Here is an 18280-nt window from a genome sequence, read left to right as displayed (position 1 = left end):
CTTGGTATTTTTCTAGGGATGTAACAATATATTTAATACTGCCATTAAAATAACACAATATTACATGACTATTCTATTTTATTTTATTCTTTTAATTTTATTAGAAATGCACCAAAATAAATCTAATGGGCATCACTGTTACAACAAAAACAACAGTTCTGACTCTTCAAATATTTTTTCTAGTACATCAAGTACATAAAAACACTTCATAAACATACCTTAACTTTTATTATATTATTTTGCCTTAGAATCCAAATTAAATGCTTTGACATAATCTGTCAAATCAGATATTATTATAGTAATGTCTATTGGCTAATATACTCCAATATCAATATACACCAATATTGCTGTGATAGGTCAATATGGGCCAATAATTTATCAGGCTTGATATTTATCTTGCATCCTTGTATTTCATTTTATAAAACAACTGCTGCATTGTTTTTGTTTTTTTTTCTTTTCTTTTTTTTTTTTTTTTTTTGCAATTGTTCATACATAATTTAAGCATTGATTGCTGAAGACAATTCATGTCAATTTTATGTCCATGCTTGGCTGGCTACTTTTATTATACAAGTAAAGCAGAAGCACTTAAATGATAGAATCTGCAGGATTTGTCCAAGTTGTTTGTGAACGCACCAAGATGACAGGACATCAAATACCAATGTTTTGAGTTGCTAAAGTGTCCCCAGCACAAAAAAATAATGAGACAATTATGAAATCAAACAGGACATAGTCTCTTCAGATACGGAGACCACCACATGCTTCTAGTAGGTAATAAGTGATGATTGAAAGGGACTATGTTAGAGTCTGTACAGAGTTTGCAATTACCTTGTGTTTTTGGTATTGTCATGTCCCTGTATATAACCAGAATGTTATTCCAAGCAATGAAGAGTTTGAAGTAGGTACAGATAAAATAATTGATTGGTGATTTGACAGAAAGTTAATCAGCAGCAAATTTGATAATTATTCAAGTCACTGAGTCATAAAGTAAATATTACAAAAAGTTGCAGCCTCTGAAATGTAAGTAAGAATATTTGCCTTTTTTTAATCCTTCCATCAGAGTAAACCTGATATCTTTGGGTTTTGGTCACACAAAACAATTTGAAGAGGTCACCTCAGACTCTGCTCTACACAAAATGTCAAACTATTGAAAAATCCCAAACAATTAATCAAGAAAATAACTGGCAGGTCGGTCAATAATGGAAATGAGTGTTAGCTGCAGCACTAGAAATGGCATCCTGGGAAATGACATTTAGGCTTAAAAAATAAATAAATAAATAAATAAATAAATAAATAAATAAGGAATGAACTTTACCAGACTCATATATTCAAGGTGCAGTGTGCAATTTATTGGCACAATATGTTAAGAAATAAACGTATTTATAAGCATGTATGTTGCCTTTAGTATATAATCCTCTTCCTTGGAGGCCACCATGTTGCACTGCCATGTTTCTACAGTAGCCCAGAACAGGCAAACCAAACAATTGCTCTAGATACAGCCTTCCACATTTTGCATGAGTTTTGTGGCCACTGTAGTCTCGCTTACATGCCTGGAAGAGAAAGGAGAGACGAGGTACGAGGTGTCGGCAGCCTGCAAGCTGACAATTAGATGCCACCAAATCCTACACTATGGACTTTTAATTAAAACGGAGACAAACAAGAAAACAGGATGGGCACTGATTCCCAACCTGTGATTTTAAAATCCAGGCTACAGCTGAATGTCACCAACCATCATTACCTCAAACAAAGAAAACAAGTCCAAACAGTAATTGTGAGGCTAACCTTGCACTTTATTTTCCTTTAGAAAATTTACATTTTGAAAACCTTCTTTCTCAGCTGCCTCTTGCCTTTAACATTTAGTCAATTTCTCTTTAGCAGGAGCAGGTCCTTTGAGAGTTTGTTAGAGCTTTGCTGACCAAATCTGTGACGTTAATTCCAACGCATGTAGCTGAGATCGGGATGTTTGGGGGTGACCATCAGTAGAGCCCTGATAGCTTCAAACCTCAGATGGAGCTGGGTTTGCAGGAGACATGGGTGGAGAATCAGGAAATACTGGCTGCTGAGGAACATAATATGATGGTATGTAAGGGTGTGGGGTAATAAAATGGCTTTTGAGCAGCAGGCTTCAGGGTGGTAGCTGCACTGGTTGTTGAGGTAGTGGCAGGAGCAGCGGTTTAAGTATTTTGTTTTTTAGGAGGATACTTGGGGGGAGGATACAGCACAGGGATCTGGTAGGTCCGAGGATACACAATACGCGATCTGGGCTGCTGCTCAATTATCTGCTGGGGGTCCAGAAAAGTTTCTAAAGGAGGCAGTGGAAGTTTAGGGAATGGTGGGAAAGTATATTGAGGCATCACTGGAAACAGTGGCTGCTGGGGAACATGAGGCTTCTCGTCATGCTTAGCAGTGGGGACAGGTGTGGGAAACTGAGGGAACTGAGGGAACTGAGGGAACTGTAGATTCTGAGGTTCTTGGGCCGGAGGAGCTGCAGTATTTTTCTTGGAAGGAGGTTGTGTTGATGGTACAGGTGTGGGAAACTGAGGGAACTGTGGGAACTGAGGGAACTGTGGGAACTGAGGGAACTCTGGGAACTGAGGTTCTTGGGCCGGAGGAGCTGCAGTATTTTCCTTGGAAGTAGGTTGTGTTGGTGGTACAGGTGTGGGAAATGGAGGGAAGTATGGGAACTGAGGGAACTGGGGGAACTCTGGGAATTGAGGTTCTTGGGCCGGAGGAGCTGCAGTGTTTTCCTTGGAAGTAGGTTGTGTTGGTGGTACAGGTGTGGGAAATGGAGGGAAGTATGGGAACTGGGGGAACTGTGGGAACTGCGGCATCTGAGGTTCTTGGGCCGGAGGAGCTGCTGTATTTTTATTCGAAGTAGGTTGTGTTGATGGTACAGGTGTGGGAAATGGAGGGAAGTATGGGAACTGGGGGAACTGGGGGAACTGCGGCATCTGAGGTTCTTGGGCCGGAGGAGCTGCTGTATTTTTATTCGAAGAAGGTTGTGTTGATGGTACAGGTGTGGGAAACTGTGGAAACTGTGGGAACTGAGGGAACTGTGGGAACTCTGGGACTTGAGGTTCTTGAGCCGGAGGAGCTGCAGTGTTTTCCTTGGAAGTAGGTTGTGTTGGTGGTACACGTGTGGGAAATGGAGGGAAGTATGGGAACTGAGGGAACTGGGGGAACTGGGGGAACTGTGACATCTGAGGTTCTTGGGCCGGAGGAGCTGCTGTATTTTTATTCGAAGTAGGTTGTGTTGGGCGTACAGGTGTGGGAAACTGAGGGAACTGTGGGAACTGAAGGAACTGTGGGAATTGAGGTTCTTGGGCCGGAGGAGCTGCAGTGTTTTCCTTGGAAGTAGGTTGTGTTGGTGGTACAGGTGTGGGAAATGGAGGGAAGTATGGGAACTGAGGGAACTGGGGGAACTGCGGCATCTGAGGTTCTTGGGCCGGAGGAGCTGCTGTATTTTTATTCGAAGTAGGTTGTGTTGGGGGTACAGGTGTGGGAAACTGAGGGAACTGTGGGAACTGAGGGAACTCTGGGAATTGAGGTTCTTGGGCCGGAGGAGCTGCAGTGTTTTCCTTGGAAGTAGGTTGTGTTGGTGGTACAGGTGTGGGAAATGGAGGGAAGTATGGGAACTGAGGGAACTGGGGGAACTGGGGGAACTGTGACATCTGAGGTTCTTGGGCCGGAGGAGCTGCTGTATTTTTATTCGAAGTAGGTTGTGTTGGGCGTACAGGTGTGGGAAACTGAGGGAACTGTGGGAACTGAGGGAACTGTGGGAACTCTGGGACTTGAGGCTCTTGGGCCGGAGGAGCTGCAGTATTTTCCTTGGAAGTAGGTTGTGTTGGTGGTAAAGGTGTGGGAAATGGAGGGAAGTATGGGAACTGAGGGAACTGGGGGAACTGTGGGAACTTCGGCACCTGAGGTTCTTGGGCCGGAGGAGCTGCTGTATTTTTCCTGGAAGTAGGTTGTGTTGGGGGTACAGATGTGGGAAATGGACGGAACTGTGGAAACTGTGAGAACTGTGGCATCAGAGGTTGTTGGGCTGGAGGAGCTGCAGTATTTTCCTTGGAAGTAGGTTGTGTTGGTGGTACAGGTGTGGGAAATGGAGGGAAGTATGGGAACTGAGGGAACTGGGGGAACTGTGGGAACTGCGGCACCTGAGGTTCTTGGGCCGGAGGAGCTGCAGTATTTTCCTTGGAAGTAGGTTGTGTTGGTGGTTCAGGTGTGGGAAATGGAGGGAAGTATGGGAACTGAGGGAACTGGGGGAACTGTGGGAACTGCGGCACCTGAGGTTCTTGGGCCGGAGGAGCTGCAGTATTTTTCCTGGAAGTAGGTTGTGTTGGGGGTACAGATGTGGGAAATGCAGGGAACTGTGGGAACTGTGGCATCGGAGGTTGTTTGGCTGGAGGAGCTGCAGTATTTTCCTTGGAAGTAGGTTGTGTTGGTGGTACAGGTGTAGGAAATGGAGGGAAGTATGGGAACTGAAGGAACTGTGGGAACTGTGGCATGAATGGAAACATGGGGCGCTGAGCTGCAGGTGCTTCTTCAGAGTCCATGTCTGCACCTGAAGGAAGCTGTGGACGTTGTGGTGCCACCATAGTTTTAGTAGGGGCAGGAGTCTGGGCTGGAGGAGTAGGCCCAGGAAATACTGGGTACTGGGGAAACACTGGGAACTGTGGCATGAATGGAAATATGGGGCGCTGAGCTGCAGGTGCTTCTTCAGAGTCCATGTCTGCACCTGAAGGAAGCTGTGGACGTTGTGGTGCCACTGTAGTTTTAGTAGGGGCAGGAGTCTGGGCTGGAGGAGCAGGCCCAGGAAATACTGGGTACTGGGGAAACACTGGGAACTGTGGCATGAATGGAAACACAGGCCTCTGGGGTGCAGACACTTCTTTAGAGTCTGTAGCTGTACCTGAGGGAATCTGTGGATGTTGTGGTGGCACTGTAGCTGTGGTGGGGGCAGGAAACACTGGGTATTGAGGAAACATTGGGAACTGCGGGATCTGAGGATACAGCAGGACTTTGCCACCATCATTGGGTGGGGTGGTTGTTGTGGTGGTGGTGGTAGTAGGCTTACTGTCCGGTAGTGAAGGGCATGTGGCTAAAACCTCAACATCCGCCAACAGAAGAGAGAGTAAATACTGTTCATCCTGCAAGAGACACACCGAGTAAATCCAAAGCATGTGCACACTTAAGCTTTAACCACAAGAGGGCCCACCATACCTTGATCTCCACACACAAGCCTCTGTTGTAGGGTGCAGTGAGTGTCAGTCCTCCAGAGACCACTTCAACAGCAATTCCACAACTGCTACAAACTGATGGAAGAGGCTTCCACTTGCCAGACACTGATGAAGTTTTAATATCAGATGAGAAATTAAACTGAAGCCATTTTCTAGAGCTAGGAAAATGTCAAAATGTGAAGTCACCTACCCTTAACTTTGAGTGCATTTGCTGTAATACCACTTATGTTCACCACCATCCCAGATGGGAAGCAGGAAACAGAGGGTGGTGGTGAGACAACTGGGCAAGACATGGATAGTGGTGACCCCCATAAACGCAAGGGTAAGACATAATCGCCACCCTGCAGTGTAAAACGGTGGAGAGAAGAGCACAATTATGTTCAAGTTAAGGCCCAGCTGAAGACTGAAGGCAACACTTTTCAAAACATAATTAAGTTCATTGATTTACATATATGCACATTTGCAACCATTTTAAAAACATCAGTGACTACATTTACATGCACATAATATTCAGCTTTTGCCATTATTCCAAAAAAGACAATATTCCAGCTTAGCTGTTTACAAAACTAATCAAAATGAATATTCCAGTATTCCTTTATATGCCACTACTGAGCTATTTTGCCTCTCTGCATCAAAATAGCTCACCTCCACTATAGGTTTTTCCCCCTGGTAGCAGCCATGTCTGAACACAGCCTCCCCCTTTGATTAATTCAACCATGTTCTTGAAAAGGTTGGCATTTCAATATTTGCACAAATCAAAAACCTTTTGATACCCAAGTCTTTCATAAAATTTAAAAGTAGTCGTGTTTCTGCTTTCAGCCAAAATGTGGGTTTTTCATTTATGCATTCCTTCCCTACCCCAGTCAGGCAAACTGTTTGCCGTCAGCTCTGTGCATTGTAAACAAACCAATCAACAGTCAGCCAACAGACAAGAGGCCATGTCACAAACTGTGGAAAAAAATAAATTGAAACCCACATTAAGTTGCACTGTATACATGTCCAAAGAAAGTTTCTAAAACCTGGATATAGACATATCCCATGTTTTAATTGGAAATCCTACATTCAGAATAGCGCCTAATTCAGCATATCCAAACATTATGTCTGAATGTATGTAAGTATGTCCCAAAATATTGTTATGTTCTGAATGATGGTGGAAAATGAGTGTGCATGTAAACTGTCAGATAAATGGAAATTAACCCCACCTGCTGGGTAACGTGGCAGCCCTGGTAAGGTACAGCAAAGTGCACATCTCTACGGGACCTCTTCACAGAGAAGCCACATTTAGAAGGCATTTGAGACAAAGGAGTAAGAGGTCCTTCGCCTGTTTGACATTAAAGAAAAAAAGTTTAAACTCTGTAATGTGTGTTGGCCAAAAATCAAAACTCCTGATATGGAACCTACCACTATCCACGAGAAAGTGAGGAGTTCGGACCCCATTGACCTTCAGAGTCATCAGGTTGTCACTACATTGCACTGATGGATCCATGCGCTTCAGTTTTGCATCCATCAAATTGTGCAACACTGGAAACACAGGGACAAATTCAATTTGTTGATTTAGGAATTCAAAACACACCATCAGCTGCAAGACAGCTCCTGTCATGATACGGTAGGAATTTTACCAGTTTGACTGCTTTAGATCAATATTGTGTGTGTTGTGGTCAGCCTATGACCACGTCAGCGACATAATACACATTTTGTAGAGGGTCATATTGCTATATATGAAGTCCCAGGGTACTCAGTGGGATTGAATGCATCTTCTATCACCTGCATGCTTGTGGTTTGCATGTGTCCACATGTGCAATGCTAGTAGATGACATTGTCTTTAAATACAAAGTCACTTAAGCAAGAATTATTTTTAACAGAAATGTTTCAGAAATCAGATACCCCCATTCTTGCAGTTTTTTAATGAATAAACCTTATAGTATAGTAATTTAAAGTAGTCTAAATGCACAAATAGTATTAACTGAGTTACATTAGCTTTTATTGCTAATAGTCAAGAAGCATAAACATATGGGAAGCTTCCAGTTGTTCAGGTCTTAAGGGACAAATATTGGGATTCATGGATTAATCTGACTTTTCAAACTATAATAACCAAGCACAAAACACATTTGAGGATCATAGGCTCACTCTTAATCATGTTTTCAGATGTGTAAAGAGGGAAGGGTTGTGGTTTGCAGGTGGTACCTTATTTCTCATATGCAGCACAAACATTTATTTCTAGTGTTATTTCTATCTCTGATCAGCTCTGATGTTGCCGACATGATCATGAAGTAAAAGGGATTCTTGTCCTCATTTTGTTTTCATGCAAACAGTATTCAAGAACATTTAGCATAACATTTAACATATCCAGTAAAACATACATGATTATGATATTCCAGCAATCAACAGGAGCAGCCATAGAAGCACATACCTGAAATATATAGACTAGCCAATGAATAAAATATGGTCCTGGTTTATTTAGATGTTAGAATATGAATTACTTTAGCCTAAATATACTATTAAATTTTGATCTGGGAAACCTTAGCAGATAGATTAATTAAATCCTGTACCTTAGCCTTGAAATAAGGGGAGGAGGGGTATATTCTGTCTTGTTGTAATGGCCAATGTGCCATATTCATTTAAAATGCATTACCGTCGTTGGACAAGAAACTACAAACCATGCATCATGCAAATTAGGAACGGTTTATACGACTGATCTCTCATATATTGTAGCCTCACTTTAATTGTAAATCATATGCACTAGACAAGTCACAGTGGTAAAATCCGTGGATCATTTGATTATTTCATTATCAGAGATGTGAGCGGGTATTTAACTTACCAGGAGTCGTTTTTTGTTCACCGTGTTCGTCAAATCTGAAGGAGAGTGAACCGTGTCGTGTTGGAGCCACAGATTCATTATTCACACTCCTGAAGTGAACGCGGCCTGATGATGAAGGCCTCTGCACAGCAGCCTCTGAATCAACAGCGTGTCCGTCACAGAGCTGCAAAGACGTTAGAGTCGCCGCCAACACGAGACATAATATGTAATTTTTCCAAGGCATCACAGCTCCGATGATCCGGTTAGGCGCGTGTGTCTGCAAAACAGTTGCTGAGATAATGACCAAAACACTCACTGTGTCGATCAGCCATACATATAGCGTTCAGTGCTACTTAATTGATTAACCAATCAGAGGCCAGTTTGGTAAAACACCTGTTTGCTGGACAGACAGGTGACCAAGCTTCCACTGAAGGAGTAGTTGGTATAAGGGAAATGAAAGAACTGCATGTAGCTGCACGTAGAGTAACTGCATGTTAATTTAGAGAAAATAAGACAATAGGTTTTCTAAACATATCAGAATGAGATAATAGTTGCTTTTCAGAGTCGTCATGAAGAGTCACCTTTCTTATCTTGACAAAGGCTGATGTCTGTGTGAACCTGTTTCAACAGGTAATCTGGATAGACAGCTGAGATCAATGCTAAGGACATTCTGGACATTCTGTTTGCTGGTTCCACCTTCTTAAATGTGAGGATTTACTGCTTTTCTTGTTCATCTATGATAGTTAATGAAGAGTCTTTGGGTTTTGGACTGTTGGTTGGACAAAATAAGTAATGTGAAGACGTCAGTATCGGCTCTGCCTTTTAACATTCCTTAGACTAAACAAGTAACTGATTGATTATGAAAATAATCTGTATTAATTGATAATGAAAAAAAATGCAGCTGTAAATTAAAATATAGCAGATAATATTACCTGATGTGACAAATTATGTCTAAGTATTTAATTTGAATTCGTAGGCACAATGCTCAATAAAGTTTTAATGTTTTAATGTATGGGTAAAACATGTCCTGACTGTTTCAATATGGCAGCGACACTGACATATGATCCAATGCTCTGTCCGCTGTATACAGTATATGTTTATGGGTATCAAAATCCATATTTTGCATTCCTCTTAAACTCAGCTAGTCAGTCACTTTAAAAAAAAACATTTCAGTTCAATTGATATGAATAATGTTGGTATAAAGGACAAATCAAACATCAGTAAAACAATATAAATGCATCTGTGCTTTGCAAGCTTTGCTACATATAAAGCCATAAGAATCAATCCATAAATAGAGTCCAGCTTCATTTCTAATGGTTAAATGCAACATTTCTGCAGATCCGTCATCAAAGTTACAGATGATTCATATGCAGCGTCTTTATTTACAAATAACATTAAGAAAACAATCAATCATTAATATTTTACAAGGGAAATAGTTCAGCTTCACATATTATCAAAGATAAGCTAAACAAACGCTCACATGACTTTTAACCAGTGAAGTTTCAACAGTAATTTGAAGCAGAGAGGTGATGATTCAGATGATATGAATTTTATACTTCCTCGTTGAAAAGTGGTCTATCCTGCAAACACAAATAAGACTGGCATATAAATGAATATAAAACTCAAATGCTCATAATAATCACTTGAAATCACACATAAATTAAAACATTACGAAGACCCAGCTCAATTCAAATTGCAACAAATAGATCAATAAATTGGCTACACACTTATCTTTTCCAAACTATAAGTGTTTTACAAAATAACAAGGATTTTTGTGTGAATCTGACTTCTCTGTGGGGTCTTATGCTGAATATTTGTAATTTAATTACTTTCAAGTTTATATAAACAAGTAAAGTAGCTTTTATGTAGATGAAGCCATGGCTCTCACCAATATTAAGACCTGGCCACCAAAGTTAAACCTGACAAGAAAAAAGAATCCAAATTCACAACCACTCCCCTTAATACACTTATGTGTGAAGGGGCCATTACTGTCCACATTTCATGATTTTGCCATTTCATAAAGGCTAGATGACGGAGAACTGAGTGCTGCAGGGATGAGTCCTTTCCTTGATTCCTTTCACAAAATGCCACTGGGATCGTTTCACTGAATTTTGTTTTATTGCAGAAAATAAGTTTGTGGCAAACAAAAGTTAATGATGCTAATATGGTTTGTTCCAATTATCTTCACAAATGAACACCGCTTTTATGATTTTTTAAATACAAAATTTATGTCAGGATATAAATTAACTACATCACAGTCGTATGATTTTTAGTGTCACCGTTACTAAGCTTCCAAATTGTAATTTGATTCTACACGCTATAAATTGATAGAACTAGTTTGAAAGTTTGAGTTGGAATAGTTTGCAAGGGTGCGAGTATAAAAATAACTGCAACGCCAGACTTGTAAGTAGGTGACATAGTGACGTTTGATGTCACCAACAACCTGTCCCCTAGTTTCATTTCAGCACTCGTTAACAACAGCCTTTTATAGGACACAAACAACCTTCTACATTTATGAGTGGGGTGTTTACTGATGTATTTTATGTCACAGAACAATACATGAAAATTCCTTATCTTGTTAAACACAGACTTTATTTCAAGCATCTAAAACCCCTTCAAAAAACCCACTGACTACAAGAGGAGGGAACCAGAGGTGTAAAAATGCTAACTCATTTCTGAGTTTTATGACTCATTCCTGCAGCACTCAAGTTAGTAGACCATTTAGAGGTCTGTGACATCATCATCAGACCAGTCGTGATGCTGCATCCCTGCTGAGCCCGCTGAATTTAGTTGTTCTTCGTGATGTGATGTCGCTACAGACCCATCACCACCACTATAATCTGAAGTAGCACTGGGTGACTGTATCGGCTCTTTGGCTTGGAAATGATCCAGAGATGGAGAAATAGACTCCGTATCCAACATCCAGCCGTAGCCAGCATAAGCCGGAGGGAATGTGGTTGTACCACCATCCCTGTCAGTGGTGTCTGTGCCCAGAGAGTGAGTCCATGAGAGAGGTGGAGGTGTGAACAGACCTCCTGATACAAGCTGTCCATGATGAAGGGCATAGTCAATGCTGCGTCTGAGGTTAATCGGAGATGGTGGCCGCATGTCGAATTCTATAAGTGAAAGAACACATTCACGTTCCCCAACTTTTTGCCACAGAACTGCAGCCTGAGAGTCAGAGCTGCTGTTGCTAACAGGATCAGGCTTGTACTCTGGTATAATGGCTGATGGTGGATCATCATACGGACACATTACATTGTTGATGAAACCTGTTTTAGACAGGTTGTACTTTGCCCAGTTCCTTGGCATCAGGTCCTCCCATGATTTCTCTGATTTTCTTAGGGGCCCTCTCCATATGCTGGCCAAGACATTACCCCACATGCTTTTCTCCTCCACCCCTTTAGACAAATCACTTCTGCTCTGTCCTAGATCACCTCTTGAATGACCTCTGGATGGCATCCAGAAGATCCAGGATCCCAGGACGAGCAAAGAGAATCCCCAAGCTAACTCAAGAATTCTGGCCCAAAACTGACTGAGCCACCAGCCCCAACCAAAACGCCTCCAGTTCCCCAGTAAGCCATAAAGCCAGAGGATACTGTACATCTGCAGGCTGCAGCAGAGAACCCCGAGGAAGGCGCACACCGCTGTTACCTGCTTTGCACGCTTCTCAATCCTCTGTGAGGGAACCCACTGAGGTATAGACGACCTGAGGAAGGGATGTAAATGTGAACAAGCCTTCGGGATGATTCCCATGCAGAACGGGAGGCCCCAGCAGAGGGAGAGGGTCTGTAGCAACAGAGGAATGGCAGGGGATAAAATTGGAGAGAAAAAGTCTGCTACAAGTAATGGAGTGCAATGTGATATAGCCAGTACTCCAACCACCCATGGGTTCTGCAGCTTTAGTGGGAGAAGCAATAAATTCAACCCTCTGAATGTGACCAGAGTAAGGGCAACCTGTGCCCACAGAAAGAGCTGCAGGGGAACATTATGGAGCGCTGCCAGAGTGGCACGAGACAGGATCTGACGGGTACCATAAGGATCAAGTAGAAGGAGGACACCACGCAGAGTACCACTTAGGATCAGGAGGCTGTTTGCCAGTATTAGGGCTTCACAGACGGGATGAGGAAGCGTGCAGGCACCAGCCATCCCCAACACTGCCAGGACTGCCAGCAGTATGAAAAGGCTGGCGGATCCAAAGACGTGTAGTTCCCAGGCAAATGCCAGCGTGCGCCTCATGTCTTCCCAGAGCAGATTGGTGCCATTAAAGTTTGGAAGAACAACACAAGGACTAAGACCGAGCACACAGGGATCTCCAGGTCCTGACTGGTTCTGGTTCATCATGGAAGTAAACACATTTTGGATGTGAAGTTTAGGGCTGTCCACACCTGAAGACAGACCTGAGAGACAGAGAGGAGGAGAAAGAGGAAAACTCATGCATTTTTGATGCAAGATAATTCACGGGTGACATTGTAGCTAATGGAGAGTATGTTCATAATACATTAGATTGTGAGGACCCACAGATTAAGAACTAGCAATATTTTTATTTTGTAAGATTTTATCTTCATATCCACTTAAAGAAAACTTATTAGGATTCTGTGGCGTAGATGTGTGTTCCTCCCCTCTCTCCCCTATTTCCTGTCTATCTAGAGCAGTCTCATCAAACAGTGTAAAGGTACAATAGACACTTGTATAGCCAACGTCATTGAAAAGCTGTGCACACATTTTGGCAGCAGAAGTAGCTTTTTAACCCAGTCATCCTGACAAGTTATCAAGCTTCAAATGTTGAAATAAACATTTTGCCAGCACCCAAATCACCTAAATGTATGTTTGTTGCATATATGATATGTCAGAATTAATATTCCACTGGTCAACTAAAATCTTTCAGAATTCCAACAGGATCACGACCATTTCAGAGCAATCGGTTGTGCGCATGGCTGCAAGCTATTAAATGTGTCCACCAGTCTAAGGGCACGATCAAAACTGATCATGTTTGCAGCAGCTCATTGCCAAACTGTTGTGGTCCACCGTACTTCTGTTGCCAAAATGCATGCTCAGCTCTATCATTGTTTACAAACCATAAAAGGGTCTATATGGAAGCTAGAAGTTAGATCAGTGTTTTTCAAACTTTTTGCACCCAAGACACACCAAAGGGCGAGCCAAAATCTCTAGGCATACCTGTATTCATATCCATGCAAAATAGCCTAAAAAGCGCTATATAAGTATAATGAATTATTATTATTATTAGTTGTATGTTGAATAATAATGGTTGGTATGGTTGTCACAGAATCCCAACACACACCTGGACTTGCCTCCTAACACATCAGTGTGTTTCAGCACACCATTTGGGAACCAATTAGCTTGATACTTGAAATGTTGTTTCATCTGGACTTTAAAGAACATTTATTATAGATATCTATGACATATGTTTTGACTTCAATTAACTATCACGTTCACTTACCATCCAGAAAATCATCATTAACTTTGGATGTATGACTCTCTTGTTCCTCAGCTGTTCTGTGGCTGAGTGCTTTCTCCAAGTTAATGTGCACACTGGAGTGAGTGTATCCTCTAATTGATGTATTGGCTCTGTCAGCTCCTTGGTCGTGAGCCCCTGAGTGGTGTGGAGTAAGTGCTGGTGTTGTAGTTAATGTGATTCCAGACCCAGAACGCTTTTCATTGCCAGCTCGCTCAGGCTCCTTTGGAAAGACAGTCTGATTGATGATTTTTTGTGTTGCCGTACTGTTGACAATCTGTCCACTGCCCTCCACAGAGTCACTGCTGCTGCCTGATTGGACAATTACTTTACTGGACAAGCTGTCCGGGACGTTGTTGTTTCTGCTTGTGCTTCGGGTCAGTCGGACTGAATCAGATTTTTCCAGAGAACGTGAGGTTTGAATCAAGCTTCCAAGTGAAGACAGAGACATGGTCAGAGTAATGACGAGTAAAGATGAACGCCACATTTTTGTTGAAATCCCAAGATCTAGAATAACAAAGAAAGAACAACAAAGAAAAACATTTCCACATCTTAATGAAAATATTTTGAGGTTTGCACATCAGACTGACATTGGCTATAGTTTAGTTTAGTTTAGTTTAGTATATTTGTCAAGGAAAAGAACAAAAAAATATTGACAATTGCATAAGCGATGTCCAATGTACTGTATCCATGTTTATACCAAAAGTCATTTTCCAAAAACAGTTCCTCGATGGTCATCAATAGTTCAAGCAGTTGTTAAAATTACATATTGCAGTGTATAAACACACAAATGGATAGAGGCGGCAATCTTTTTGTAATTCATGATTCAATTTGATTCAGTTTGATTAAATTCCGATTCAGAGGGAATTAATGCAGTTATAAAATAATCATCGATGCATCATGATGGATTGTACTGTTGGATTGTATCCATCTGCAGTGGTTCATGCTTAGCCGTCCTCACAAAACTCAAGAAGCCTAGTTTGGAACATGAACTCAATGTATGTTTTACGTCTGTTACACTAAAGCCATAAGCATTGTACAGCCCCATCTAATTAAATTGTTAAAGTTATTATGTCAAGCATTGGACTTTAAATTTCTGATTACTGACTTTTCTGCATTGGTTTATAACCTTTCAAAAAAGAACTGAAATGCATCTATGAACTGATTATTTCCCCCACCCCTATTTTGTCTAATTGTGAAAGAATTGATAGTAGAAAGACTTTAGTGGTTGGGTAGAGGTAAAGAGTCATGCAGCTTGCAAGATAATTAATCTCGCATTCAAACTGTCCTATAAAGGACAAAAATTCCCCTGTGTAATCCAGAGAGTTTGCACACTGCAACTGTGGATGGCTTGTCCCAGCAAAAATACGAAACAGCTTGGCAGAAACATGGCACAGCATGAGCCAGTCTGATCTGTCTGTGACCTTAGGGTCACAAATGTCAAGCTGCCACTTCAACTGATAGGCAAAGTACACAATATGAAAAACTGTGGATCATAAATTACTAAAATGACCAAAATAGAACAGAGGTTTTATGTATAATGATATTATTTTCAGCATGAAATGAATATTTCTCACAGGTGACCTGATTTCCTAAATGCAACCTCAGGTGTGTTTAGATGATAAATGAACATTATTTCTATTTGTTGATTTAAACTCTGCACAGAACATAAATCAAAAGTTTAATGTCTTGTGACCTGAGTAGAGAAATTTTACATAAAAAAAGATTGTAAAAGTTTTATGTGCAAGCCTATTTGCAGTCTTTAAAACATGCACTGAATTTTGCACTGACTGTTAACACTTGTTTCACAACACTGCCAAAACAATCTGTCCTATAACCTACTGCAAACTTTTTTAAATGTTCAATATTTCATATTTACCTGGTTCCTTGTGCTCTGCCTCGTTTTAGTGAATCAGGGATATCACTCCGTCTCTATCTGCAGAACAAGCCTGTGTAACATTTGATTTCTGATGTGGGTGCGTGAAGAGCATCACAGTGAGGGTTGAACACATTGGATTTACTAACAGGTTCACATGTCAGAAGGCCATGACGGCCAACCAGCCTTCAAGCTGCCGTCTTATTCCTATTACTGCACCGGCTGGTTACTTGGCAGCTGTCCATCCTCAATTTTCCCCAGCAGAAATAGCTGCAAAACCACAACATCAGAGGCCAATTTTGAAAGAAAAAATGCTTTAATAAACACCTTCCAGCTACCGTCTTCAAATATGTGGCCTAAAAATACCAACAATTGCACTTAATGGACTATTAATCAAAGCCCACACGCCTCATCTGCCTCATTCTACAACAGTTGTGTTAAGGTAAATCCCTTCTCTAAAGGATTACATTAAGATTCTTACACAAAGTCACAACTGATAATGTGAAGCCAACTAGACACGAGGGCTCTAGTAATGTTTCATGCCAACTCACTGGCTTATGTGAGGGCTTATACCAAACATGACATGACATATGAACAGTAGATGTTATGCATACTGTGTGATCTGTATCTTAAGATGTTTTCTCTATCAGTGTTTAATTAAATATTATCAAAGAAATAAAACATTAATATACATGTATAATAGACCACCAATTCCACCAGAGAGCTCTTGCAGAGTCTGCGGTGAGTGTGGGAATTAACTCTTTCCTATCCAGTGTGTAGAGGACGTAGCCTATGCACACAGTACATCTGTGCTGGTCCACCTTAAGATGGGTGAGAGGCAGTTTGTTGTGGAGAGAACAGGGGGAGGCCCTCAGTAGCACATGCCTGGCTCTTTAAGGCAGACTGGGGAAGTTAGATTTTGTTAAAGGCACATGCATTCAAATGTGTACCACACAGCATCAGAACATCCTGAGAAGGATTTGGGTCGTGCTTCAGTGTAGATACAGAGTGCAGTACAGACCTGCTCTATATGAAAAGTGCCCTGAGGTACAATCTGTTATGATTTAGAGATATATAAATAAAACTGACTTGATATCCTACATGTATGTGTCTATTTTACACCTTGAGTATGGAGTATTGTATAGTTCTATGGTTGTATAAAGAGGAGGTGATCTGCCAAAATGAGGTCCATTTACTAGCTTTTTCCAGAGCTTTAACCATATCTGACTGGCAGAGATCATTGTGTAAAAAACTAAATATAGCTTAAATCAAATAATAACAATAATAATAATAATAATAATAATAAATAATAATAATAATAATAAGGAAATAATTGCATTTATACGTGGTATGAAACTTTGGGTTCTTCTTCCTGTACATGACACATGAATGCTTTTCATTCAGATTTAATCTATATATCTTCAGATTTATAAGATTTATATATATCTATATATACACCAAAATCTCAAGGTATGTTGATATCGCAATAAAATGTTAACGATAAAATATTTTTAAAAACAAAGTGAAAATATCATCTACTAAATAATAAATCTGATGTGTGTATGAAATTTGTTTTTTCATTTTCATTTAAAGGGCTTCTGCTTTTTCTTCTTTCAATTAAATTAAATACAAGTAGCCAGCCATGACCTAAGTATGTGTAAAAAAATGGCATGAGTTGTCTTGAATAAGGTAGGTACAATTGCAAAACAAAAACAATGCAGCAATCAGTAGCAGTCCCTTTTATTCAATAAAATATAAAATAAAGTAATTAACCATATAATATCTTCACAGGCTGATAGTTTTGTGACTTTTTTTATTGCAAAAGTCAGTACATTGTTACATCCCTAATATATCTTTTTATTGAGACAGCATATATGAGTGCAAATTTTCCCTCTGTTATTTCTCCTCTCTGCTTTTCAGTGCCAGATAGTAAAGAAAACAGAAGTTAATAAATAATATTATGTGAACAAATAACATGTCTCCATATGACTGTGTTCATTTGTGGGATTTAGGTGGGTCTTCAGTCCAAAGAACAGACAAATTACAGCTTGAGACATATTGTACATTAAACTATAGACCTGTGCCTGCATGTCTTGTCTGAATGTCATTTCAGTTTTCATTTCACAGTCATACAGAGCTCATTATACAATCCTATAGTGCAGGTCTTGGTGTTACAGGATGGGAGCTCTTGTTAACAGGACACCGCTGCAGGCTGGCGGGCAGGCCGTGTCCTGACAGAGCAGTCTGCAGAGGAGTCGCGTTGTTTTCGGGGCCTATACTTCCGTCATTTTTTTTACCTCACTGGAAAAACATAGTGGAGGAGGGCATTTTTACAAGTAGTTGCGTGGTGCAAGCTGTAGTAATATCATTCGGGATTGAACTGGATAAATAAATCAGTGCTTTTCTGGAGCTGGGAAACTTGTTTTACACCGAACCTGCCTGCCTGGATCTCAGACGTCAGACAGACCTCGCCTGCTCGTTGCTGCTGTTAAATTTTTATCGCAATCTAATCTCAGCATTGTTTGCAGGATAAAACACTGCTGCTGCGTGCATTATGTAGCCAAGTGAATGGCATGCTGGCCGTAGCTGTTAGACGTTTATCGGCTTTTTAGTTTTAAACACCGTGCCTTGGCGGAAAGGAGAGGATTTCGTTTTATTTAAGGTAGCATGACAGGATCCAGAGCCATCAAGCTAGCTAGCTAACATTAGCACAATGGTTAGCTAGCGTTAGCATCATGTGATATCAATTGACGGATTGTTGATTTAATGTTTGTTATCCTATGAGCAAAATATTTAGCCCAACTGCAGAATTTACAGTTGATATCATTTTGGTATTCGATGATGTTGAATACGATTAACGGTTGCTAGCCAGCTAACTATCCATATGGGCT

General features: G+C 40.8%; 2 protein-coding genes across 2 annotated transcripts; both read right to left on the bottom strand.

The window, feature by feature from the left end:
• Positions 1-1766: 1766 nt before the first annotated feature.
• LOC146331700 (uncharacterized) lies at positions 1767-8283 on the bottom strand. Its single transcript, XM_084743089.1, is given in 8 exon segments — positions 1767-2092; positions 2094-4351; positions 4637-5150; positions 5224-5345; positions 5431-5581; positions 6443-6561; positions 6642-6761; positions 8059-8283. Coding segments are annotated over 8 exon segments (3606 nt in total). The 5' UTR covers positions 8282-8283; the 3' UTR covers positions 1767-1993.
• A 2030-nt stretch (positions 8284-10313) lies between these two features.
• On the bottom strand, positions 10314-14657 carry LOC146331699 (proline-rich transmembrane protein 3). Its single transcript, XM_084744975.1, has 2 exons — positions 13499-14657; positions 10314-12425 (listed from the first exon to the last, which is right to left on the bottom strand). The coding sequence occupies exons 1-2, from the start codon at positions 13998-14000 to the stop codon at positions 10759-10761; spliced, it is 2169 nt and encodes a 722-aa protein (XP_084601101.1). The 5' UTR covers positions 14001-14657; the 3' UTR covers positions 10314-10758.
• Positions 14658-18280: the final 3623 nt, after the last annotated feature.

The sequence above is a fragment of the Lutjanus erythropterus genome, chromosome 2 (assembly GCF_056507025.1).
Source record: "Lutjanus erythropterus isolate fLutEry1 chromosome 2, fLutEry1.hap2, whole genome shotgun sequence".
Lineage (NCBI taxonomy): Eukaryota > Metazoa > Chordata > Actinopteri > Lutjaniformes > Lutjanidae > Lutjanus > Lutjanus erythropterus.
Note: the sequence above shows the minus strand (reverse complement) of the source record. Positions and strands in the feature narration are given on the sequence as shown.

Coding starts and splice junctions, on each gene's coding strand:
- LOC146331699 (XM_084744975.1), bottom strand. CDS start 14,000: ATGTGGCGTTCATCTTTACTCGTCATTACTCTGACCATGTCTCTGTCT. Junction 12,426..13,498: donor TAATGATGATTTTCTGGATG/GTAAGTGAACGT, acceptor GTCTGTCTTCAG/GTGTGGACAGCCCTAAACTT.